Source organism: Alexandromys fortis, unplaced genomic scaffold, assembly GCF_014885135.2.
Source record: "Alexandromys fortis isolate MF-2015 unplaced genomic scaffold, M_Fortis_MF-2015_v1.1 scaffold_6, whole genome shotgun sequence".
In the NCBI taxonomy this organism is placed as follows: domain Eukaryota; kingdom Metazoa; phylum Chordata; class Mammalia; order Rodentia; family Cricetidae; genus Alexandromys; species Alexandromys fortis.
The window spans coordinates 24,587,123-24,611,483 of NW_026067902.1; the positions used below are offsets into that span (position 1 = coordinate 24,587,123).

A 24,361-nucleotide genomic window follows, 5' to 3' on the forward strand; every position below is an offset into this window, starting at 1 on the left:
CCAAAAGTATAGGCAGGGTGCACTTTAGCTTCGTGGTTATCCCTGTATTTAATAATTTAATATTACTCATTGTAAGTGGAATAAAATTGTGCAAATCTAACTTTTTCTACAAGTAATTGTTTGTTTCACTTATATAGAAATTATAACAACTCATTGCAGTTATATAGAAATTCAGATAAAAAGCACAATTAATAGGTGTAGTGTATCTTTTGTTTGATGAATATGACCATTGACCTAAAGTGATAATAGACATCAAAAGCATGTTATATCTCTGTGTTATGTCTATTCAGAGTTCACCAAATACTTAGCTTATAAAATGTTAGTGTTGCACAGAGAGAACAACACAGTGTAAGTCAACGAGGCACTAGATTCTTGGGTTGGATCACTTGGTGATCCCTGTGAAATCTTCCCATAGGTGTTTCCTCACGTCAAGGCCATTTGTACAGTAGAGTAGTTCAGATGATGTGTGAGGTGATTCCCACCTGAAGATGCCAGCCTGCCAGCCTGGTCAAATGCCTATGCCCATGTGGTGGGAGGAGAACCGACTCCACACAGCCGCCCTTTGCCTTACACCCATGCATGCACAAAGTACTAATTATATAAGTTTAAAAACTAAAATGATTTACGCACTACATATTGTTCAGAATTCAGTGAACATAACACTAAGAGAATGCTTAAAATTGCAGTCCAGTGGAACTTAGTTTTAAAATCATTCCTTGATTTTCTTTTCCTTTTTATTTTATTTATTTACTTATTTACTTATTTATTTATTTGGGGGGGGGGGCTATGACCAAAGTGTCTACTGTAGAAAAATTTTATGGATAAGCAAACAGAAAAAAGTTACATATCCACATACAACTTGAGTTTTTTTCAACCTTTCATTCTTCAGAGCACCTTAGTGTAATGATGGTAGCGTGTGACCCCGTGATTGGGGAGGCATAGAAAGAGGAGACTAGATTTCTGCCCGCCTGGGTTAAAACACTATGGGGAAGGAGGGAAGGAAAGGGAAATATAAGTATATAGCAGCGCCTGTTCCTTGCTGGTCCAGGTGAGCCTCTGCACACTGTAAGACCTAGAAACTCAGAGACAGGACTCCTCCTTTGTCAGGGCTGTCACACGATCAGACTACTTACTCGTCCCTCAGACACTGAGGTGTTGTGAAAAGAGTGTGTAGAGACTCGGCCTAATTCTGTTTCTACTAGGTTTATTGCCTTGTATCTTTGGACAAGGAACTCCCAAACTCTCACTCACTCAACTAGGTTTGAGTGCCAGACTGTCCACTAGAAAATACAGATAACACAGAATGCATTTTTAAATTACTTTTCAAAGCATCTGAAATATTCTGCTTTTAGAATAGTTAAGCAGAGCAGTGCTGTTCAAAGTACCCAGTCTGTCCACTCTGTGTTCCTAGCCTAGTGGTCTGCTCCAGGATGCACTATAACATATATGGAAGTTTTGATATAGCTACAAAAAAATTGATAGCTTGCTTGATTGATTTTTCTCTCTGCTCAGACTGTTAACGTAAGTACCAGATCTTCAGTTATACTTTAAATAACCTCCCTGTAGTGTGGCCCAAGATATAACACTTATAGTTTAACTTATCCACCATTCATAATTAAATAAGTTAAACTGGGCTTTCTTTTTCTTTCTCTCTAATCATTTATAGTTTCTGTGATGTTTCTTGAAATCTGTTGGTAGATTTCATCAGTTTCTTCATTACAGCTTTTCCTTCTTCCTTGTTTGATAATTCTAGGTATGGAAGAGTTAATTATGTCCTGGCTCGAAGAATAGAACTTTTAGAAGAAGTCAAGCGATTACAGAAGAGTCTGGGGGTTCCAGGAGATGCCTCATATACCTGTGAAACTGCAGGCTATTTCTTCCTGTACCAGGTAGGACTTAAGGGGTAGACTTGATAGTAATCATCTCAAGTGGAAAGTGACCTGATTTCTGGAGACTTCTTTTGAAATGTTACTGCTGTTGTTTTATAATATATGACATTTCCAAAACGATTAGGAACATTCTGTGTTCATATTATTACTTCAACTTGTTTGGGGATTTTTGTTTTGTTTTTGTTTTAGCATTTACTTATTTATTTTGTCTGTGTGGGGATGGCTTTGTGGGTTGGTTCTCTCCTTTCACATTGTGGACTCCAGAGGTCAAGCTAAGGCTTGGTAGCAAGCACCTTTATCCTGAACCATCTCACCAGGCCCTGTGTTTTCATATTTTATGGTTCAATTTTCTTTATAAGTAACTCTGAATTAAAGCTTATATTACTACATTTGAAATCATTTTCTTTCTTTTTTGCTATTCTCATTCTTGCGCTGCCTCACTAAATAATGTAACTAAATATCCTACCTACCCAGGCATAGCAAAGTATAAAAGACATAATTTTATTATTAACTAACAAGGGAAAGCATGTTGTTCTTTTTAACACATAGAAATAAAGTATCACTTAGAACTTACTGATTTCAAAAGGCTGATTTTGTTAAGATAATTTTCTGAGCATGAAAACCATTGAGAAATAAGAAACCACATAAATGAATAAACAGTAAGTCATTTGCATTACTAAGAACTCCAAGTGAATTAAGATATAATCGTAGACTAGTGCTGATTTTATGTTACTTGTTCTCATTGTAGTCGTGTGGTTTGTGTATTGTAGAAATGTTATAACTGAAAATTTTTATAAATAGGAGAGAATGGTCAACTTGCCCAAACCACTTGAGCACATTCAAAATGAGATTTTATGGGTTTTGTGAAACAAACAAAAACTTACACTGCCTTGCAAAGTAGTCTGCTTTAGAGTCAGACTGTTTAGTTTGTTTTCACTAGCTTCATAACCCAGCCAGCAAAGTACAGCTCGAGTTTTCCTACAGGTAATGTCACGTTGGGAAGAATACATAAGCAGAGTGAAAAACACAGGGAGCACCTCGCTAGACGCCGCAGAGGTCGCCACATTCTTCCCATTCCACGAGTATTTTGCCAATGCTCCTCAACCCATCTTTAAAGGGCGATCTTATGAAGAAGATATGGAAATTGCTGAAGGGTGCTTCAGGCATATTAAGAAAATCTTCACTCAGCTTGAAGTAAGGCTTCTCAACTTGTTTTAATGTTTCTTTAAATGTTTGTGGTTTATCTTTTTAGTGAGGCAAATTAAATAGTCAGATATTGCAAACCAAATTGTTAGATTAAGAAAAGGTTTTGAAAATATTTACTGTGTGTGTGTATGAGAGAGAGGGGGGGGGGGGGGGGAGGGGGGGGGGGGGGGGGGGAGGGGGGGAGGGAGAGAGAGAGAGAGAGAGAGAGAGAGAGAGAGAGAGAGAGAGATTTTCCTTTGTAGGCCCTGACTGGCATGAAACTTTCTACATAAATAAACAGGTTAGCCTAAACTCACAGAAATCTTTCTGCCTCTGCCTTCCCACACTCAGCCAGGTAGTTTTAGTTAAGAAATAAGCAAGAATTAAAATGAGTTATGTCTTTTTTATTTAAAAAAGCAATATTTCCATTAGAATTTGGTTTTCTTTTTCATCTCAAATTCTCTGTGGAGCTGCAAATTACCTTATGTTTCTGATTCTCCTGTACCTCTTGAGCAGTGGAATTGCAGATGTGTACCGTCACGGCTAATCCATACAGCGATGAGGCTGAACCCCACGCTGTGTACACAGTCGGCAAGCACTCTGCCAATGGAGCTGTTGATATCACAGCCTCTCAGGAAACTACTGTAGTTCTTTGAATGGGAATTTGAGACATGCCATTTCTTAGTTCCTCGTGATCAACAGACAAAATAAAGTTCTTGTATTAGCCAGGATGCTTTATCCTGATATGGAAGTGAAGCAGGGACCATGATTACAGGAGATAGAGAAGACTGAGAGCCAGTTGTATACCCTTTTTGGGGACCCCATGACAAACACTCCTTGTAGCAGTTTTTTGAACAGTCATCTTTGAGTTTGTTTCTTAGTAAGAACATGTAGAGGCTGTCTCTCCAGGTTCAAAGAAGAGGGACTTTATATCTCTTTTATTTTCTAAATATGCTTCCATCCCATTTCCTAGTATGTGGCACATAGTTGGTATTTAGTAAATACTAATACTTAAAAGTAGGTAGGTGGATTTACACCTGAAAATTATAGTGCTATTACATAAACATCATAGGATAAAAATGTATTCAGTACATAGTAGCAGCTGCCTGCCTTCTTGCAGAGTGCAGGGAGGGGTATTCAGAGCACCTCACCTGAATCAGTAATGCCTAAGTTATTTGAGAAACAAAATGTTAAGGAAGAAAATTAAAGTAGGTGTGTGTAATGTTCAGGTCTGGTGCCCTGATACTGTTGTACCTGACCCTCCTCTGCCACAGCTGAGCTTCACTCCAATCCTTGCAGATGTAATGGCCCTGCCTTCATGATCAGCCTTTTCGCTAGATCCAGCCTTGTCCTGAGAGGTGCTGTAGGAGGTGGAAAGAGATAGTTCAGAATTTCCAGCTTCAGTTCCCTCTGCTTTTAGGTTAGCCTACTATAGTTCCAGCTGGTGGGGTAGCTATGATGACACCCCCTTCTCCTTTTTATCCTTCCTACTCTAGTAGTAACAGTGACTTCCTTGCTGTTGCCAATCTCTAGATTAATTCATCCTCTTAGCTGGCTTTTTAGTCTTTTGTTATTTGTATAACCAGTTGTTTGCTGTTTGGTAGGAATATATTAAATAGTTTTTCTTTTCTCAGAGGGACTTTGAATAATGCAGGTATGTTGATAATTGATATTTACTCAGCGCTTTTTTATAATGTAAATACAATACTTTATAAGCAAAAAGATCCAAATTATAGCTTGAATATAAGCTCTTATTTGAACTCAACTGGCAACCAAATAACAAAAGGAATTATAACTCATTAGGCTTAGCTTATTTTGTTATGGTTTATTAGGCTTGGTTTACATTTATTGTATTAACAATATCTCAAGAACTGTCTGATTAGGTGGCTTGTGGTTGTGTACACATGAACTGTTAGTCTAACATTGTCTCTTGCTGGTGTTTACTCCATAGGAATTCAGAGCCTCGGAACTGCTTCGCAGTGGACTGGATAGATCTAAATACCTGTTGGTAAAAGAAGCCAAAATCATTGCTATGACCTGTACTCATGCTGCCTTGAAGCGACATGATTTGGTGAAGTTGGGTTTCAAGGTAAAGACTTCCATCTTAAGGCATCGTCTCATTGGGTCTTCATTTCCTCACTCTTTTCTTTTGTGATGATCTAGACTTCTTTCTTGGGGATTCGTTCACTTATAAAGCTCTTTTTTTTTTTTTTGAGAAGTTTGTGATAATGTAATATTCAAATGATTAATGAAGCTAAATCTAATTTTTGAGTAATATGTCTTCCAATTAGCATCTATCATTTAATTGTCTAACTAGATCATCATAGTTCAGGTTTCAGGTTTTCTGGGTATCACTTATTTAAAATAAATGTTTAAACAGATCTAAAAGCTATGAAAGTAGTATTTCAGAATCCTTCCCCAAGACATGTATCTACAAACACTACTCACATAGTAAGCGTGCATCCAACCCCACTGTCTGTTCAGTACAATGGCTTTGTGTCGTCAGATGAGATATTGTAGCACAGATGATAAAAACCCAGACACAGATATCGGGGTTCAACCTGAAGATTAGAAAAGCAAAATATCCAGCTCTTCACTCTAAGAAATCCTTAGACTGAAAGAGCACGAGTTCCTGTCTCACCCGCCTTACATTCTTCTCCAGTGCTGGGATTAAAGGCGTGTGACTCCCTAGAACTGGGATTAGAGGTGTGAGCCATCATCACTTGGATCTCTTTCTGCATTAATCTTCTGTAGCCCAGGGTGGTCTTGAATTCACAGAGATCCATCTGCCTCTGTCTCCCAAATCCTGGGGCTAAAGGTGTGTGACACCACTGCCTGGCCTCTAGGCAAGCTTTATTAATATAAAACATAAATAAAATATCACTATAGATATTAAAATAACTTATTGTATGACAAATGGAGAGGTTACAACTCAGTTAAAGTGGAACATAATAATTGAATCACAAATTTGAATTTTCAGAGTCTTTGTCACTGCTAGCAGTAATCACCAAAACCCTCACTTTTCAGATCTGTAAACATTCACCTTCTGAGGTTAAGGACGATGAAGAATTGTCAGAATGTGAGCTAGATTGCATAGATTATACATTGTTCTTTTACTATGAAATTATTAAGGCTTTTGACCAGTTTTAGGCCTAAGGTGGTAACTACTTGGGTTTTCAGCTTGACAAGATTTTCTTTTTTAGTATGACAACATTTTAATGGAAGAGGCTGCTCAGATTCTGGAGATAGAAACCTTCATACCTCTTCTTCTACAGGTAAGAAATAAAGGTCAGAGACAGATTTTTGAGAATCTTGGGCATCAGCATTCTAAGCTGTACTTAGGATGCTGGTTATTGCGATTCGTGCTCTCCCTGAGTTCACTTTGTTGTCCCATTTTTTCAGCTTGTAAACTCTTTCTCTGATCTACTCATGGCTTTGTATTCCCTTTGAGAGATGTTTTAAAATCTGTGTTTTAAGCCAAGCATGGTGGTACACACCTTTAACCTCAGCATTTGGGAGGCAGAAGCAGACTGAGTTTGAGACCAACCTGGTCTACATAGTGAGTTCAAAACAGCTAGAGCTATATAATGAGTCCTTGTCTCAAAAAATAATAGAAATAAAAAATAGTCATGGTTTATATATACACACAGTTTTATATACACAGTTTATACGGTTTTTAAAGGATGAGTTGAGTTTTCTTTTTGTTTTTTGTTTTTGTTTTTGTTTTTTTTGTTTTTTGTTTTTGTTTTGAGACAGGCTTTCTCTGTAGCTTTAGAGCCTTTCCTGGAACTAGCTCTTGTAGACCAGGCTGACCTTGAACTCAAAGAGATGTGCCTGCCTCTTGCCTCCCAAGTGCTGGGGTTAAAGGAGTGTGCCACCACTGCCCGGCTTAAAAGATGAGTTTTAATCAAGAAAATTACATTATTATGTTATTTGGAGGGAAGATAAATTACCTGTGGGGTTTTTTTGTTTGTTTTTTGGTTTTTTGTTTTTGTTAGAGATGTTTCTATGGTTGTTTCTAGTGTTCTCTGGAGAAATTGCTTTTCTTAATTGTATGCCTAAAATTAAAACCAAGTAGTAGTATTTTCAGAATGTTTCTTGTTATATGATGTTCTTTATTATTGAAGTATTAAAACAAAATGTGTAATTACCAAAAAAATACTAGATAGTACTTAATTTACATATAAATTTAGCTGTCAAATTGCTTCTATAAATTATCATATAAAATTTAATGCTTATTATATCTGATGCAGGATATATTTCCAGGAACAGGGGGGCATGTAGAATAAGAAAATGAAGTTAATAGTATACAAAACTATTAGTGGTATGGTTTTTACTCTCAAGATCTTTAAAACTTCTCGTCATACTTTTGATACCAGGTATTCACTTTGACATCTTTCCACTTCTGTTTCTGGGCACGTTTCTCCTTATTTATGTTTTGCATAATGCTGACCTTAACCTTCAAGGTGTCTTCTGATTACCCTGTTGAAGGCCTTCTCAGACCTTCACCCACTCTTGCTGTCAGTCAATAGCACCAGTCACCCTTGCTCCTTTGCCAACTAACTCATCTTGTGCATGTGATAGGCTCCTTCATGGAGCTGGTGAGGGCTGAGAATTTGTAAATTAATGAAGTCGTGTGATGACTAATAAGTCTTGTGTTTGGTAAGCTAGAGCCCTGTTAGTAATGTATTAATTACAGTATTTTGGTGTTTCTTTAATTTTCATTTCTAGAATCCTCAAGATGGATTCAGCCGATTGAAACGATGGATTATGATCGGTGATCACCACCAGTTACCTCCAGTCATTAAGAACATGGCCTTTCAGAAGTACTCAAATATGGAACAGTCTCTTTTCACTCGCTTTGTGCGGGTTGGAGTCCCCACTGTGGACCTCGATGCTCAAGGGAGAGCCAGGGCAAGGTGAAGATTCACTACTAATTAATATAGGTTCCCTGAAAATCTTTTACATAAAATTTAGCCTCTTCTAAGATTTATAAATCTACCTACTACAAATCTGAAACCGTGTTTATTGCCTATTATATAAAGTATATATTGACCAAATCAGTTGTTTTCTTCATTAATTGATATTAAGGATTAAAGGGGCTTCACTCCATCCTCTCCAAAAGATATGGCCTTAATGTAATTATAAAACCTAAAGCAAAAGTAAACAAGAGTAAAACTGTGGTTTAACTCCATAAGGAATGCCAGCCACCACCCAGGTCCTCCAGTGTCCCCACTCAGAGGCTTTGCGGGTTATGACGTAGCAGCAGTGCTCACACAGGAGCACAGGAGAGCCATCCTTTTTGGAAGATCTTCATTCCACAAGTAGCCTAAAGTTGCCAAAGTAGTGTTGCTAAAAAAGATAACAAACTTGGCAACTAAAATTTGTGGCTCCTTAAAATATCCTTTTGTATCCTGAAAGGTCCCACCTTGCTAATCTTCTGTGTTCGGGGGCTCTTTGTCTTGGGACAGCTTGTGTAACCTCTACAACTGGCGCTACAAGAACTTAGGCAACTTACCACATGTGCAGCTTCTGCCAGAGTTCAGCACAGCCAATGCTGGCCTGCTCTATGACTTCCAGCTCATCAATGTGGAAGACTTCCAGGGAGTGGGAGAATCGGAGCCTAACCCTTACTTCTATCAGGTAACACCTCGTGACACTGGAGTTTGTCTTGCATTTGCCTGGCTGAAGTACCTGGAATTCAGCAACACTGAGTCATGTAGGCAGCCATTGAGGAAAAGAAAGGTTACAACCTCACCTTACCACACAAATGCAGTCAGTTTCAGAAGGGTCAAAGATGCACAAAGAATAACTAAAAACTCAGTAGAAAGTACTAAAAGCAAATATTGACAAGTATGTAGTGATGTGGTAAGAAAGGGCCTTCTTGTTAATAAATTAAAAATAATAAAACCCTTAATTGATTTGAAAAAATAAATGTAAATTAAAACAATATATTGAAGTTTCTAACTAAAATTTGTTAGAGCTCAGTTGCTTTAAAAAAAACAATACTCTTGGAGCTAGAGAGATGACTAAGCAGCTAAGCTGATCTTGTAGAGGACCAGGGTTCATCTCCCAGCATCCATAGGGCAGATTAATAGTGATCCATAACTTTAGTTCCAGGGTATTTGGTGCCCTCTTCTGGCTTCTTGGGTAGCATGTGCTCACGTGTGTGTATACACACACACGAGCATATATAACATACATAAAATAAAAATAAACCTTTAAAAATATTACACCAACAGAAAAGAGAAACACTTCACCTAGAAAGGAATAAGTAAATCCCTACTAGTAGTTAATCACAAAGTCAGACAGTACTTGATCTTGCAATTCTAGTAGGAAAATAATTGGATGCGTAAGTTGTCATATGTAGAAAAAAACACTGTTCTCACTCCTTAATAATTTTTAACCAGAAGTTGGATGCGTATAAAATACTGAAATATTTTCACTACAAATTAGTTTGAAAATAAGTAATTTAAATCAGTTATCAGATTTTTCCTGTTCTACACATGAGAAATACTGATGTTACTCTCTCATATACTTAAAACACATGTGACCTTTAAATGCTAACACATTTAGAGCCTTATTCAAAGTAGAAACATGTTTTCTGATACCTACCTTTGAAGGAGTTCCGGAGTTGATTGGTGTCTCCTTATAGCTTCATTATAAAGTGGTTCTGAGTCCTTGCCTAAGCCACCAAATGGTATTGATCTGAAATGGTATCCAAGTTACTCATCTGTTTCCTTACTTGTTAATTCTATCTCTGGGTGAGTTTTCAGTATATCAAGAAATACGGGTATTCTCAAATGATGATTGCTATTGGTTAAATGTATTTCTGAAGTATTGAAATCCTTACCTTCCCCAATAATCAGTGTCTGAGAGAATAAATGAAAAATTAATAAAACTCCCTAAGTTGAAGCAACCTTGACTTACTTGGCCCAGCTTCTAAAATGTTCATTAAGTATACTTGTTTGTCTGTTAAACTTCACATCTGACTCAAGCAGTGTGCTGAACTAAGCGATCTTCATTGCTCACATAAATAAAGAATTGCCTTCTATTTGCTGAGAACTCAGTGCACTGATCTTGCCAAAAATACCTGAATCAAAACTGAATTTTATTCAGTCTTAACATTTATCACATAAGGTCATTTCCATGGTCCCTGGTTTGCTCTTTTATCTATATTGGAGCTGATCCTTAGATAAATGTGTTTTGCTACCAATATAGAAAATGGAGATTTACAGTCACGTGGCTTCTTTTGTCTCCTGTCTTCCAAAGAACTAGAGAATTTAAATGAAAGATAATTGAGGCTGTCTGTCACCAGGAACCTGAATATAAATGGTGTCTCTGAAGTTCATCCAGTAATTTTCCTCTTGCCTCTGCCTAGAATCCAGCTTCTTATCTTTGTGCTTTCTTTTCACGATGTGCTTGTGTTCTTGTTTTACTTTCTCGTCTGATGCTTGAACTTGGTCACTGCTGAGCTGGATTAAGTAGCTCTGGGTCAGATTTCTCACTTTGAAGTTCAGTAAAGCCCTTGCTTTTAAGCTCCATGTCACCCATCTTTACCCAGAAGCTTGAACTTAGCCATAAGCCAGACTGCCAGCTTGAGAGCACATCTCACCTGATGAGTCCAGTTCAGGTGGTAAAGGGAGACAGCAGGGCTAAGCTCACAGGAGTCATCAGGAGGCAGAAGAGGCTGGAAAAGCTCTGCACAGTGTAGTCAGTTGTAATATTGCTACTTGGACATCCGGTTAGACTGGACATTGTATGGGCTCCTAGCTAACTCACCCCTTAATATTAATATTTGTTTCCACATCTGCAGTTATAGTATGTTATACAGACTATATATCATGATTCTTGTGGCCCCAGGCATATTTACCTCTATATCCTCTGCCACAAATATATTACAGACATCAGGGTTTTATCAATATTAACCTAGAACAAGGCTATCCTTCAACTTATCAAAAATTTTCGGTTGTCTATCCAGGTTATTAACTTTTCACTTCAGATGTGCTGAAAATAAGTAGGTGATAGATAGGCAAGCCTCTTGCAGCTGTTATGAAGTAGAAAATAGGGAACTTAATGTCCAGTGTGGCTGTGTTTGCGTTACAGAACCTCGGAGAAGCAGAGTATGTAGTGGCACTCTTCATGTACATGTGCTTGCTTGGTTACCCTGCAGACAAGATCAGTATTCTGACAACGTACAATGGACAAAAGCACCTGATTCGGGACATCATCAATAGGCGATGCGGGAATAATCCATTGATCGGAAGGCCAAACAAGGTAGTTTATGGGTGTATTATGTTTCATATTCACCTTTTGGGCAAGGTTTGCATTTATTTATAAGTTGTTTATATTGCTCCACTTTGTCTCACAAGCTAGCTTTCTAGAAGGTCAGGATGGCAACAGAATTTTCATATATAGTGTCTACACATAAGACTTGCTTCAAAATGGTCAGTTCTAATAAGAGTCATTTTGAATAAGACAGACTACTATAAAATGGTCTAGTGAACAGGACATATTTCATGGAAGATTACAGATAACCACTAAAGCATCCCTGCCCTGTAACTAGTTGTCACTATCGTCATTAACTGTCAGGAAGACGTAAATGAAGCAGTTCAGTCTGCAGAGTGCTGGCTTAGCATTCGTGAAGCCCTGGCTTCCATACTCAGCACCACATGAACACAGCACTGTGGCGCATGCCTGGAATCCTGACCCTGGTGAGGTGGAGGCAAGAAGATCAGAACTTCAAGGCCATCCCCAGTTCTTATCATATTTGTAGCTTTGGCTGCATGAGTCTCTGAATACAATTAAATTAAATTTTTTATAAATACAATATGATGATTCGACACATCCTCAGAATGGTTAAAATTATAAAAGCTGATAGTGTTGGCCAGTGGAGCAGCTGGAACTTGGGCACTGGGTCATCGCTAGTGAGTGTATAAATGGGTTCAGAAACTTTAAGAAATAGGTTGACAGTTTAGCGAGTTAAGCATACACTTAACATAGCCTTACAGTTCCACTTTGTGCAATGAAACCATGTCCACAAAAACAAATTGAATACTCAGTGTAGCTTTGTTCTAAGTATCCGTAAAGTAAAAAGAACTCTAGTGTCCGTTAACAAGCACGTTCATTAACGGGAGCCAGGCTGCTCAGCAGCAGGACAGAGTGAACATCTCTATGTACAACACAGAAGCCTATGCTATTGGGCTCCCCTCCTGTGCTTGCTCAGAGCCAGCCGAAAATGAAGTAAGTAGATCAGGGACTGCCTGGAGCTGGGAAGTTGCCTGCTTGTTATATAGCAGAGCCCGGGGTGGTGGGCATTGTGGTGGTAGTATGTCAGAACTCGTTGTATGTAATTTGTGTCTCTGTGAAGGCCAAAGAAATGCTTTATAGACTTCCTAAAATGAGAGGAACCGTACTGGTAATTCATGTAGGGGAATCAGTACTCTTTGTTGAATTCATAGAGCAGGGATGAAGGCCTAAGAGTTAGAATTGGTGGCTAGAATCTTGATGAGCCTCTCTCCCTATTCATATGGATGCTTTCCAGCTGAATAAAAAGTACTGTGAAGATTTTCTTTTCACTTTGACAAGAATACTATGAACAAATACTGGGGGCACACATGGAATAATAAGTGAGTGTGCTTAGCTCTGTTGTTGAGTGTTTGGGGGGCCACTTAATCAGCTGAACATGGCCTGCCTTCTGGAGCTTGGCAGCCTAACGACGGAAAACAAGAACAGGTCTTTAATTGTCAGCAGTGATAGACAAGTGCAGCAGACGAGAGTGTGAGTGACAGGAGGGCGTGACCCAGGGTGCTCCCTGTGCTTTAGTGGCTTCACTGGCTTCTGCTCTAATTCCAAGCAAGAACTGATGCGGGTAGGTTTTTTCTGAGGTAATTTTAAAAATAAGATGCTTGCTTCCAGCATTTTGTTTAGGTAATGCCTTGCTGTACTTTTGAAAATATGCTCATTCCCCACCTTTTCTTCCTAGGTGACAACTGTCGATAGATTCCAAGGTCAGCAGAACGATTACATCCTCCTTTCTCTAGTGCGGACCAGGGCTGTGGGCCATCTGAGGTGCGTGACATTCAGACGCTATACTCTTCCTAAAAGTTATCGTCTGTTTCACTTTGGAGAGTCAGGGACAGCATCGTTCTAAATTTGTCAGCTGCTTTCTATAAGTAATGGTTATTGCTGCTTGTAGTAGTCTCTGTGGTAATAACATCTCCCCTCGTGTAGTTTATCAGGGCTGTTCCTACCAAGTGTCTCCTCATGACTGTAGTAATTGCAGCTTCTTCACCATTTCTTTACGTGCAGAGAGAAGGTGTTGCCGTAGGATCTCAATAGTCTTGGATCTGGTAGGAACAGTGTCAGGAACCAAAGAAGCTAAGGTAGAAGGGGCCTCTTCAGGAGCATTTTTTCAGTGAATAAGGCTTTGGTTTTTCTCTCCCTACCATCTTTCAGCTTCATGAGAGGATAAAGGAGCCATTTGTTCTCCCAGGATTAAGAATGGTCCAAACAAACAATAGCCTATTTTTATCATTTCTGTGATGTATTTATGTATTAGAGATTTATGGGAGTAATATCTTCTTATTACAAAGCAGCCATTTGGTTTTATATAAATCTTCTTCTCATGTGACTTACTAGCAAAACTCAGGAGAGCTAGAGTTCACTGTCTTAATTTATTAGATGAATATAAAGAGAAGGTTCTCCAAGCTCTCATAAATTGTCATTAAGTCCAGATCTCTTTGGGCCTCAGGTCAGATTCTATTAGACTGATAACCTTTATGGAAGAGTAAGCAAAGACAATAATGTTTTAAGAAATTGTTACAAAGTGATAGCGTTAAAGTTAGCTTATTTTTGCTTATTGAAATATCAAGCATAGAGTTAGGTTTTTCCTGAAACAGTTTCTTTTCCTAGCTGACATAGCTGCTGTCTGAATGGCCATCTTTGTTGACCTCTGAGTTTGAAGTGTAAATATGTGAATTCTCTGTCCTCTTCTTCCTCTGGGTACCAGTCCTACAGACAAAACACCCAGTCATGTGCAATAAAAATAAACCCTTTTTTTTAATTCATTAACTTGAGTTCTATAGTGACCACTGCGTGATTTTCTGAAAACTAAAAACACTTATGAATGGGAGATTTAGAAAGAAGGGGTTTTCAGCATTGCTGTGCATGTCTGGATTTTTGATTAGAAACACCTTTAACCATCTGTAATTTGGCAATGTTCTTGCTTCTGGATATATAGAAATAAATTTAGCTTTTATGATCTCTACCTGTGAGCAGTTTGGAGCCCAGTGTGGGACACATTCAAATAATTGGGAAGACTCCTTTACTTGAATGTGCCCAAAATCTCAGTTGCATTCTTCTCATGTTCTGTGGAGCTGACACTTACAAAGCCTCTTAGCCAAAGACTGCAGTCAGTGTTCTCACAGAAGGACGTGCAGTGCTGTGTGTCTGCTTATATGCAGAGCTAGAGCCTCCTGGACGTGCCACGGAAACCCAGCACAGTAATAGTATAAACTGCTTCCTTCCTCCAACACTCCATTTCTTCCTAGACGGCATTTTTACATTTTCCTTTCTGTTTCTGTGAGAGAACTCCTACTAAGGAGTTCTAGCACTTACCAGTGTTGGGACCTCTGTGTAACTCTGCTTTAGGAATGTAAAGAGAAGGGAGAGGAATTACTTTTCTAAAGTAAAACTGGTCAATTTTCTAGGAAGGAAAATTATATTTGATAGAACCTGGGAATTTGCTAGGCAAAAAAGTGGAAGAAGGTGATTGTCATAGTGATGGTGATGCGGTAATTGGTGACTGTCACCTGAACCGCTATGATTCTGGGTAGGGCTCCTTTCAGACCAGTGCGTTGGTTGTCTGTCTCACACATGCACAAACACACTAAAGATGGTATCATCGAAGCATTCATTCACTTGCTTGGTTTATTGATCACATACATTAATTTACTTTAGGCCTATTAAGTCCTTAATGTTTTTATTGCAGTAACTTATAATGAGACTATTTAGTGGATTATGTAAAAGAAGGAAAAGGCTGCATAGATACATTATTAATTTCAAACTATGCAAATTCTTTTGTTTCCTAAAGGGATGTCCGTCGTTTGGTGGTAGCCATGTCAAGAGCCAGACTTGGGCTGTATATCTTCGCTAGAGTGTCCCTCTTCCAAAATTGTTTTGAACTGACTCCTGCTTTCAGCCAGCTCACCGCTCGCCCGCTGCATTTGCATATCATTCCAACAGAACCTTTCCCAACCTCCAGAAAGGTAGGCCTTTCATCACTGTGGAGTTCTCTTATAGTTGGCCACTTTTTCGAGAATACCCTGTCACGAATATGAAATGCTCCTTACATCAAAGAACTATAAAACTAATATATGCCAACACTTACTGAAACGTACTGCATCTCAGGAATGAACTCCACACATTCATCATCTCATTGGTCCCAGTAGCACAGCCGCCCAGGAGCTTCTGATATCCTAACTGTACGTGTGCAGAAGATGAGAATGAGAGAAGTTAAACAGTTTACCATGCATCGGGTAGGCGGAGGAGCCAAAATTTCTAAGCAGGCAGTGTGACTCAAGAATTCGTGTTGTAATCACCTCATAACACCTCCTCTCGTCCATCAGTTGTCAGTTAACAGTCATCTAGTTTAGTTCTTCTTACAAAGCTTGCATTCTGGGTGGTGGGGCAGGAAAACACATGCAGCTTAACCCTCTCCTCTCCCCTTCCCTTCTCCTCTTTCTCACTACTCTTCCTCTAGGATAGAGTAAAATGGAGTTCATTTTTACATACTTGCACACAAAGGTGCAGACGCACGATTACTGTTACTCTCTTTTCTTAGAGCATGCTACAGAGTTTGGGTTTTATTGTTTTGTTTTTTTCCACTTATTGAAATGTCCCAGAGGTCAATTAAATTTTAAATGAAATTGTTTTAAATATATTCAGTGAACTTTTTATTTTTCAGTTTTCTAAAACAAACAAAATAAGTTTCATGTGTTTGTTTTGTTTTGTGGTAATGTTAACCACTTCTTTTTAAAGACATTTCTATTTGCTTTTTTATTTGTTTTGTTTTAAAAAAAAAAAATGCTGCTATGAGAAAATTGAGGGAAATGGGGTGGGGCTTGTGGGGTGGCGTCACAAAAGCCCTGCAGCTCTACACTTGACTCTTATAGCCTCACTATTATGTGCTTGCTACTGTAAGGTAGCGTTCTTTGTCCTGGAAAACTTGTTTTCACAGTCTTAGATTTCCACAAGATCCATCCCCACAGTAGGAAATGATAGGAGTGACGGCGTGTAGGAGAGCCGCCCGTCTTCGGAGGTGGCTGAAGGAGAAGGGCAGGTCTACATGCACGTCTCTGTTGCACTGACTCTGCTTCACTGTCAGCTTTCTCCAAACTGCTCCATCAAAGTCCCCTCATGCACTGCAGACCCGCAGAATCGAGCTTGCAGGGTGCTGTGGGTAAGGGCTGTGCGCAGGGACAGTGTCGCAGTAGAGCCTGACAGATGCTGCGAGGCTTAAAACAGGGATTTGAACACCACTTCCCTGGCTGACAGGCTACATATTGACAATAAGTGTTAACATTTAATGCTTCAGAAAAACATCAATAGAAAAATAGTTCTAATATTTTCAGTCTGAAATAATTGTAGATTCTCTCTGGATTCCTGACAGTAACGGAAATTGTTGCTTTTTAGACCAGTGTTTGTCAACCTTTGAGTCACGACCCTTTTGATGGTTACATATCAGATATCCTGCTTATCAAATATTTACATTACAACTCATAACAGTAGTAAAATTACAGTTATGAAGTGACAATAAAAATAATTTTATGATTGGGGAATGAAGGTTGAGATTCACTGTTTTAGACTATGTTGATTTATTTCCTCTATTTATGAGGTATAATGATTCTTTGATATTAATTCACATACAGAAATTCTTATGTTACTTACCAGCCCAAAGTTGTCTTAAAACATAATGACTCAACTCTGTTGTCTTACATTCTTTCATGAATTTTCATTAAGTACTTTCCGGATCTGACTTTGGGATTTCATATCCTCCATACCCTAATGCTATCTATAGATTCTGAGATGGGCTTGCGTTGGAATGATAGGTGCTGGGTTTTCTTCCCCAGCTACTTCACTCCCTCTTTGCTTCCTTACAGAATGGAGAGAGACCACCTCATGAAGTGCAGGTAATAAAGAATATGCCCCAGATGGCGAACTTCGTGTACAACATGTACATGCATTTGATACAGACAACCCATCATTATCATCAGGTGAGCGTGCTCAGAGTTGACTCTCTTTTCTCTAACTGCAGACTGGATTGTACTACTAATTTGTTATGGAGAATGCACAGTCAGATATTGTTACTCAAGTAGCACTCATATTTTAATACCTTTCTGTAGTAATAAATTGGCATCAAGTACAGTTGCTCAAAGTGTGCAATTTGATACATTCTGTATTTATCATGTATGTGTGTCCTCCTAAAACTATCACCTTAATCTAGATACTGAGCATAATGTAGTCCCCACTTTTCCCATGTCACTCTGTGCTTCTGTCCTCTAAACCCACAGGGGTGTGGTTTCTGCTTTCTAGATAGTCACACCAATGCAAGCACCCGATATGCACTCATACTTTTTTGGTCTGCTGTTTCTCCGTGGTTTGTTTTTTGTTTTGTTTTGTTTTTGACCATTCCAGTTGTTGCTTTCACAGAATGGTCCCTTCCTTTCAGCTATTGGTAGGCATTTTATCACTTTATTGTTTCTATTGTGAGTTGTTACAAAGTAATTGTTGTGTAAAACTTTGTACTTCTACCTCCACGGAGAGTTGCTGGCTGATCTGGTGCATGCAGTTTTTGAAATAGAGCTTGCTGTTGTATCCAGAAGCATGTGAATGTGCTCATTCTGCGTCCTCACCCACACTTGATGTAGTGAGCCCACTGCAGCTTGAGTTTTTTGAGGGGGTGGGGTGTTTCATTTTCTTCATTTAAGCATCATTTTGTGTTGTTATTTGCCCCCTAAATATCCTCTTTGGGGTGAGTCTGTTTACATTATTATTGTAATGACCTCTTGGAAGTTTTCAGTCTTCCAGCTACAGGATCCTTATCAAACACATTTTTATAATTTTTTTAAAGAAGCTTTTAGTAGACTTTTGAATTTTGATATTTAATATGTAAAATTACTTTCCTATAATTCATTCTTCATGTCCTAAAAATATATACTTTAGCCCCAGTTGACAAAGACTACCCTCTGCCAATTATAGTTTGGGTTGTGGTGTTTACAAGTGGGCTAGATTTTGAGTTCATTCTGGCAAGGTTCCATGTATTGTATTATTCATCCATATGTGGATATTGTATCGTATAATGCCATTTCCTCAGTAGACTATTTTATTCTCTTTTGAACTACTACTTGTCACCTTAGTCCAAAAAAATGATAATAAGTAAACCCAAAATATCGAGTGTTCTTTCTGTGCTCCACTGTATTCCACGGTTCGGTGTATCTGTCCACCCCTTCACCATCACCGTGCTGCCTGGGTTACAGTCAGTTAGAATAAGCAGATCTTAAAATGGGGCAAAATGAATATTTTAATTCCATTCTTTTTCAAAAATGATCCATTCTACCTAGACACAGCCAGCCAGTTTCTAGCCCTTTAAAAGCCCACTGTAATTGAGACTCTGTCTCCAGGAGTGAAATTGTATGTGGTCAATTTGAGGAAATTAGTACCTTCCCAATTTCAAGTCTGTATATCTCCATCTCTTAGCTCTGCGCTGAGTGCCCATTGCTGTTGAGTGGCACTTTTAAAATGTTTTCAAATTTCTGACTAGCTAAACAAAATCTAGGAGGAAAGAAGCTGTTGCTTGGCTCCAGCTGCCAAGGTGTTGAGGAAAAGCTAGACATGGATGGCTGTGCTGCTCCAGATGAATGAGCTGGAGGCTTGAGCCCTGCCCGCCCTTCACTCCCCACCATGTCCTACTCTTAAAATTGGCTGTCCTCACGGACACCTTCAGTGAAGCTGAACCCCGAGCTGATGTGGCGGGTAATGCTAACCAACCACTGTGCTTTCTCAGAAGCGTTGTCAAACACTCCTCTTACTAAAACTCTCAGGATTTTTCATGTTGGCTTTTACTTACATGTGACACAGAGATATATTCTTTGCCACTAGCAGAATGAAGGTCATTGTTCAAAAGTGTCGAATTTGTCACATCGAATGGCTAGCATGTAGCAGAACTGTGTATTAAGAAAGTGATGTAATATGTGAGCTTTGCTCAGCTTTCTAAGCCAGTGTTCTTGACACTCACATTCATATGCTATTTTGTTCTTAGACTTTCTTACAGCTACCACCTGCAATGGTGGAAGAAGGTGAGGAAGTTCAGAATCAAGAAACAGAAATGGAAGCAGAAGAAGAAACCATGGCTGCTCAAGCTAACCTCATACCCAGCCCAACAGACGCTAGCTTGAGTCAGGAGACCCCAGCCTCTCAGCCTGAGTGCTCCAGTCAGACCGAGACAGCCTCCAGTGAGATGGAAGACGTCTCTGCCCTGTGTGCCACTGCTCCTGCCGCCGAGCCTGTGTCTGCAGCAGCAGCAGAAGATGCTGCTTCTGTCCCCGCAGAGACCAAATAGCTAACGGAAGCCTTTCCTGGGACATTCCATTTATAAACTATTATTTTCACACTCACTATATGACTTTAATGACACCAACTGATGTTCTGTCCTTGTTTTTATTAGCTGGTTTCCTTATTTTGTATATTTTTAAATTTGTAAATATATAAACTTTAGGTTTGTTTGTTCATTCAGAAGAGAAAATAATTTTGATTGCTAAAGGTATCTGTAATGATACCTGCATTAAAATCATTTTCTATAGAATGTGAAAGGCGTACTTGCCCTTTTCTCTTCAGGTTCTCCTGAGTGAGCTCCCTGTGCAGCTAAAGAACTCGCGATCTTCTGCGCCCACCTCCCTAGTACTGGGGTTGCTTGCACTCTGCTAAACTTCTCTCATGTCCTGCGTGGGATCAAACCTGGGGCCTGTAGATGCTAGACAGCATGCATACTGCCAGCTAAACCTCAGCCCAGCGCATAACTCACACATTTAGTAAGTGTCTCTAGAAAAAAGGCCAGACAATACTGGAGTATTGTTCAGCGACCTGTGAACCGGGTCCCAGGTGGGCAGGCTGCGCACTGTCAGGCGCTCGAGCCTGGAGCCTTGCTCCCACCTGTCTTCCCGTAAGGACATAAATAGCCATGGGGTAAAGGTCTTTGCAGTCTGCCAAAGAACATGAACAAATTTTCTTCCTTGGACCTGGAAATGGTTTAGTCACCCAGGTGTGTGTGGCCCATGGGCACCATGCAGCCAAGGGCAGCTATTATGCAGCCCAATTCAGAATCAGAAGCTTACTTAAAATTTTTCACGTGTTTTGCAGTTTTTTTTAAATTGCATAGTTCTTTTTAAGATTTGCTTATTTTCATTTTGTGTGTACGTAGGTATTTTGCTTGCATGTATGTCTATGCACCACATGCATGGAAGTCAGAAGATAACGGATTCCCTGGGACTGGAGTTACAGGTGTGGTGCTGGAAATTGAACCCCGGTCACCAGTACTCTTAACCCCTGAGCCATCTCTCCAGCCCAATTGTGTTGCTCTTAAGCATGAACTCTGGTACAATGTCAAAAAGTTGGACATGCCTGATTGTCCATTGGAGTCTTATTTATTGGTAGGGCCCACTTTAGACCCAAGTAATTGGATCCTTGGACACGGGATAGGTTCTCCACAACACTGTGGCACCAGATAAGGCTGGAGCAACAGAACCAGGATTTATCGTTCAGTAGTAGACCAGGACTGTCGGCAGGACCCAAGTCTGGGCAGTAGGAGTGAGAACTTAACTCCTGTGTGCAGTGCGGAAACCGCCTACAGTATGGAGGCCGCCTGCCGCGGCAGCTCTGTGTTTGTGCCCTTTTGAACTCTCTTGGTCAAATGTGAAGAGGCCAATGTCTTAGGACCTCGTTACAGAAGTGTGGTCTTCCAGCCAGCAGCATTGGTGGTATACTGAAGTTGCTTAGAGATGTAGAAGTTCTCTGTTTACCGAAATCTGTATTCCAGCCAGGTCCCCTGGTAACCATGCCCTCTGTGGCTCGAGAAGCCTCTGCACAGATCACTGCTGCCCTTGTGAGTGAGACTGTACTGCTGGAACTAACAGTGAGTGGAACTGATGGTTTCTGACAAGTGACCTCTTCCGATAAGGACCCTGGGCATGGCGGCAGGAGCAGAAGGCAGCCTGCACTGTGGACGTGGGACGCAGGAATTGACCCTTAGTTCTCTTTTCTCCACTTTGATCTGCTAGAGTTGCCAAGGGAACATTTACACAAGTCTCCCCTCTAGTGCCCATAGATTTGACCGTATCCAAGGAACCTTTAAAGAAAGAACCATACTGCGATCCCTCTGATCCTGATAGTGCAAAGAAATGATTAACACATAAAGAAGTAAAACTCAGAAAGTCAAGTCACTTACATTTTAAGTGACAAAGTTAGTTCAGCTACCAGGCAGGAGCCACATTCTCGGCTTACGGTGTGCTATTTTGCACCATAACACTAGTGTAAGTCTGTGAGGAGAGGATGAAGGGCTGGAAATACCTAGCAAAAAACCCTGGCCTATTTTCTCAGAGTAAGGATCAAGCCAGATAGCCGGTTACATAATTTCTCCGATACAAGACTTTGAAAACAGGTGCCGTGGGCCTGTATATGGGGAACAGCACTCATGGAATTATTTTCATTTTGAATAGACACTAGCAGACTGTGCGGGAAGGAAAGCAGCTTTGCTGTATTATGGTGTTTCCTGGAAAAGATGTTTCCCTCCACCTGTTAGTAGGTATGAATTAAATACTAGCAACCAAAACAAGCCCAAGTCTGGGCATGGATCACTGTCTGCCTAGATGACTATAGTTTATTGTTTGTTTTTCTACTGGCTCTTTCTGTCACAGTAAAACTAAATCGTGGTGGACCCTGGCCAAGTATTTAGTCAAAGGAACTAAAAGATGGTAATGACACTGGGGTTTCAATTTTAAATTGTTTATTCACTCTGAAGGCCAGTGAGATGCAGTTGATACAGAACCCGTGAATTTTTATAGCAATTGGAAGAGAGATTTGCTGTCTGTCTGTCTTGTCTTCCTCCCTCTCCCTCCCTCCCTCCCCCCCCCCACTCTCTCTCTCCTGCCTCTTTAATAATAAGGAAACAGTAGAATCAAACTTCAGAGTCCTGAGAATGTGCCTGGCTCACAGTCTAAAAGGACAACACTTGAGTGATTGCTGCAGGGACTCTGGAGTTCCCCATTTAGTCTGGAGTTGCATCAGATGGGTACTGAAATCATGTGACCAGTGTTTCCCTAGCTCTCCAAACTTTTTCATATTTGAATATGTCATAGCTTGGAAACCTGTTTTTCAAAGAGACAGAAAGGTATGTGTGTCCCAGGAATGAAGATGAAATGTGGCAGTCAACGTAGTGAGGCTTTTTTCTTCCCCAAACACTGAGTTATGAACGTTCTTTACAACAGTAGAGAGTAAAGACCTCCATTGATGCAGCCAAATGGCTAGAAAGGTCTAGACATTATTAAGACTTTAAAGTCAGTGTGATGATAAAAGTTAAGATGTTTTGCTCTGGGAACTAGAAAAAGATAAGATCTCCTGAGTGAGTTGGGAGCATGGGGACCTTGGGAAAGAGTTGAAGGGGAGGGGAGCAGAGAAAAGTATAGAGCTCAGTAAAAATATTTTTTAAAAAAAAAAAAAGCATTCAGGTGGTGTCTAGACTAAAGAGTAAATACAGTAGATGCATAGAACAGCCTTGAACCCAGATGGTGCCAGAATTTGGCAACTTATATTCAAAGTAGTGCTAACCAAGCCCATGAGCACAAAGAAAGAAAATGCCTGTTATTTTAAGCCACCAAGTTTTGGGGTGGTTTGTTACACAGCAGTATTGCTACTATAACTAACAAATACACCAGCACTGAAGATATCCACTGAAGCTTACAACCATCTTGTCAGACATTGCACGGGATTTCAGCATTGGGCAGTTATTAAGCATGAAGACATCTTAAGGTCTTTCTCAGCCTATTGGTTCTGTGACTTTGTTTGCTTTGTTGTAGCCGATACTTAGCCTCCCAGGAGACAGGATCGATAGAAGACTAACATTTTAAACTTCATGCAAACCAATTTTGTTGCACTTAAACATTTTATGAACCAGTCAGAGTCCCATCAAGAACACAAACTATCCTAAGTGCTGAAAATGGGGATTTTTTTTTTTTATAGGAATTGCTTGATGGAAGAGGAGAGTCAGTTACAGAATGGAAAGATCGTGGAGGCCCAAAACTGTGAGCCTGTTTCCACCTTCTCTGAAGGTCAGAGAGTTTTAATTTGTTCAAAGTTGTCCACAAGTGTGGCTACACACCCTGACCTAGGGTGTGGTTACTTGGTGTTTTGGACATTAAGAAGGCTCACACAGGTAGATCCACTCCACTCTGACCAAAAGTCAGAGAATTCTAGCATACTTCTGCTTCTTCTTTTGAATTAGGAGTTTTGATCTAGGGGGTGGCTGCCTTCAGGATGCTTGGCCTAGGGTGGGTTCACTGCCTAAACAACAGAAAGCTTTCCTCAAGAAATAATGATTTGATGTCTCAAGTATGGAAGCCAGTAACTGTTCTAGTTGTCCTTTGTATCATGTTACAGCAGTCTTTTGCCTTCTCCCCCTGTTGTATTGGGGTATAAAAGTGTATGGAAAATTAATTGCAAGCAAATTTCAGTATTCACTGGAATTCCCTCCCAGTTTTTTTTTTAAAAAGATGTTTTGCTTCATATTGAAACTATATAAATGGCTCATTTGTGATCTATAAAAAGCAGGTTGTTTGTGGTAGAGCAAGCATGGGTAGTATAAAACAGACTTGGGACTCACTGAGAGCAGACTCAGGTTTTACCTAGTCATTTATTAGGCATTGGCTTGACCTTAGGCAAACATAATCTCTCTGAGCCCTGATTTTATCTATAAGACCATGAAAAATTCAGGCGTTCGTTTGTTTTCGTGTGCTGAGTATGAAAATACCTAATAACCTACATTCTTGGTAAATGCCACTCGCTCTCCCAGTTCTCCCAAAGCATTGTGACAGTGTGGGATATTGCCAGTTAGGCTGTGACTTCAGCACTTAGCTGGACTCCTGTCCATGGAGCAGCACAAAGGATAAGCGATGAAGCAGACACGTGGAGGCAGTTGACCTTTGGGACTCCTCAGAGATAAGTCTATTGACTATTAC

At 39.8% G+C, this 24,361-nt stretch overlaps 1 protein-coding gene across 2 annotated transcripts in view; it reads left to right on the plus strand.

Moving 5' to 3' along the window:
• Aqr (aquarius intron-binding spliceosomal factor) overlaps positions 1-19,938 on the plus strand; it is a 77,544-nt gene extending 57,606 nt beyond the window's left edge. For both annotated transcript variants that reach the window (XM_050132668.1, XM_050132672.1), the window contains 11 exons: positions 1,754-1,889; positions 2,874-3,083; positions 5,026-5,163; positions 6,278-6,349; positions 7,806-7,993; positions 8,546-8,717; positions 11,181-11,351; positions 13,060-13,145; positions 15,169-15,343; positions 17,237-17,350; positions 19,396-19,938. In XM_050132668.1, coding sequence (XP_049988625.1) covers positions 1,754-1,889; positions 2,874-3,083; positions 5,026-5,163; positions 6,278-6,349; positions 7,806-7,993; positions 8,546-8,717; positions 11,181-11,351; positions 13,060-13,145; positions 15,169-15,343; positions 17,237-17,350; positions 19,396-19,695 — 1,762 coding nt within the window. In that variant the 3' untranslated portion in view covers positions 19,696-19,938. The remainder of the gene's footprint in view (positions 1-1,753; positions 1,890-2,873; positions 3,084-5,025; positions 5,164-6,277; positions 6,350-7,805; positions 7,994-8,545; positions 8,718-11,180; positions 11,352-13,059; positions 13,146-15,168; positions 15,344-17,236; positions 17,351-19,395) is intronic.
• The last annotated feature ends 4,423 nt before the right edge of the window (positions 19,939-24,361 follow it).